This window comes from Primulina huaijiensis, chromosome 9 (genome assembly GCF_012295235.1).
Source record: "Primulina huaijiensis isolate GDHJ02 chromosome 9, ASM1229523v2, whole genome shotgun sequence".
Taxonomy (NCBI): domain Eukaryota; kingdom Viridiplantae; phylum Streptophyta; class Magnoliopsida; order Lamiales; family Gesneriaceae; genus Primulina; species Primulina huaijiensis.
The window spans coordinates 7,061,568-7,063,271 of record NC_133314.1 but is presented as its reverse complement, the minus strand read 5'-3'; the positions used below and the strand labels follow the sequence as shown (position 1 = coordinate 7,063,271).

At 45.7% G+C, this 1,704-nt stretch overlaps 1 protein-coding gene across 1 annotated transcript; it reads right to left on the bottom strand.

The window, feature by feature from the left end:
• Positions 1 to 766: 766 nt before the first annotated feature.
• LOC140983842 (uncharacterized mitochondrial protein AtMg00860-like) lies at positions 767 to 1,491 on the bottom strand. The gene is made up of 2 exons (XM_073450999.1): positions 1,342 to 1,491; positions 767 to 1,150 (listed from the first exon to the last, which is right to left on the bottom strand). Exons 1-2 carry the CDS (start codon positions 1,489 to 1,491, stop codon positions 767 to 769), a joined length of 534 nt encoding a protein of 177 aa, XP_073307100.1.
• Between the last annotated feature and the right edge of the window lie 213 nt (positions 1,492 to 1,704).

Here is a 1,704-nt window from a genome sequence, read left to right as displayed (position 1 = left end):
TTCCTGGACCTTACAATTTTCCCCAACCACCCTTTGAAATAAAATTTCGTTCTCGAAATTTAAAAAATACCAAATAACTCCGGGTAGCGACTCCTCATCTCGGCTTCAGTCTCCCAAGTAGCCTCTGTCCTCAGGGAATCACTGTTGGGAACCCACAGTTGGTCCTTATATCTAACTATGCCATCCACAACCGTATAAAGTCTCTTGCCCTTAGCCTCATCCCTCAGTCTCCACTTCTGCAACTGCTCGTCAGAAGTCTACCCTACTCGGATTTTGTCTCTCAAAGTCGGCTGTACTGTCGGAGTAGCAAGATTTGGGGCATCGCTCCTGGCATAAACTGCAAGCTCGAACCTCTGAATCTCCACTTGCAGCGGTCTCTGTACCGACAAATGAGAAATCAATATTGAGTGCTTCATGTTCAGTGCATCTACAACTCCATTAGCCTTACTCAGATGGTTGATAATGTAACAGTCATAATAATTCACTAACTCTAGCCACCTCCGCTGTCTCATGTTCAGCTCTTTGTGAAGAAGTATTTCATGCTCTTGTGATCAGTAAAAATCTGGCACTTCTCACCATACAGATAATGCCTCCAAATCTTCAGGGCAAAAACCTCTGCTGCTAGCTCAAGATCATGAGTCGGGTAGTTCTTCTCATGGACCTTTAGCTGTCTGGACGCATAAGCTATAACTCGGTCATGCTGCATCAACACTGAGCCCAAACCGAGCCTCGAAGCATCTGTGTAAACGACAAACTCTTCTTGCCCTTATGGCATAGCTAGAACTTGTGTTGTGGTCAACGCTTGCTTCAGTCTATTAAAGCTCTCCTGGCACTTAGATCCCAAGATAAACTTGGCATTCTTCTTCGTCAAGGCGGTTATAGGCACCACAATAGAAGAGAAGCCCTGAATAAACTTCCTGTAATAACCAGTCAATCCCAAGAAGCTACGGAACTCAATCACGCTCTTAGGCACTGACCAATCTCTGACTGCCACAACTTTATCGGTATCGACCTCTATGCCATCTCGAGATACGATGTGGCCCAAGAATGCCACTTTGTCTAGCCAGAACTCGCACTTACTGAACTTGGAATACAGCCGTTTGTCCTGTAAAGTTTGCAGTACGGCATCAGATGCTGACTGTGCTCCTCTCTGCTCCGCGAATAGATCGGGATGTCATCTATAAAAACTATGACAAACTGATCCAAATATAGCTGAAACACGCGATTCATGAGATCCATGAAGATCGCTGGCACGTTCGTCAAACCGGAGGTCATCACCATAAACTCATAGTGCCCATAACGCATCTGGAAGGCTGTCTTATGCACGTCAGACTCTCTCACCTTTAGCTGGTGGTATCCGGATCGGAGGTCTATCTTCGAGAATACCGATGCTGCCTGAAGCTGATCAAACAAATCCTTGATCCTCGACAACGGATACCTGTTCTTGACTGTGACTCTATTCAGCTCTCTGTAGCCAATACATTGCCGCATGCTGCCATCTTACTTCTTCACAAAAAGTACCGGTGCGCCCCATGGAAAAAATCTAAGGCAAATGAGACCCTTATCTAGGAAATCATGTATCTGATCTTTCAACTCCTTCATCTCTGCAGGTGCTAATCGATAGGGGGCCTTAGAAATAGGTACGGTACCTGGCATGAGCTCAATAGAAAAATCCACCGCTCTGTCTGGTGGGATGCATGAAAT

Bases quoted from the DNA above. Each gene is read 5' to 3' on its own strand.
- LOC140983842 (XM_073450999.1), bottom strand. From the start codon at position 1,491: ATGCGGCAATGTATTGGCTACAGAGAGCTGAATAGAGTCACAGTCAAG. The intron at 1,151-1,341 runs GTGAGAGAGTCT...TTCGCGGAGCAG, and splicing joins CCGGATACCACCAGCTAAAG to AGAGGAGCACAGTCAGCATC.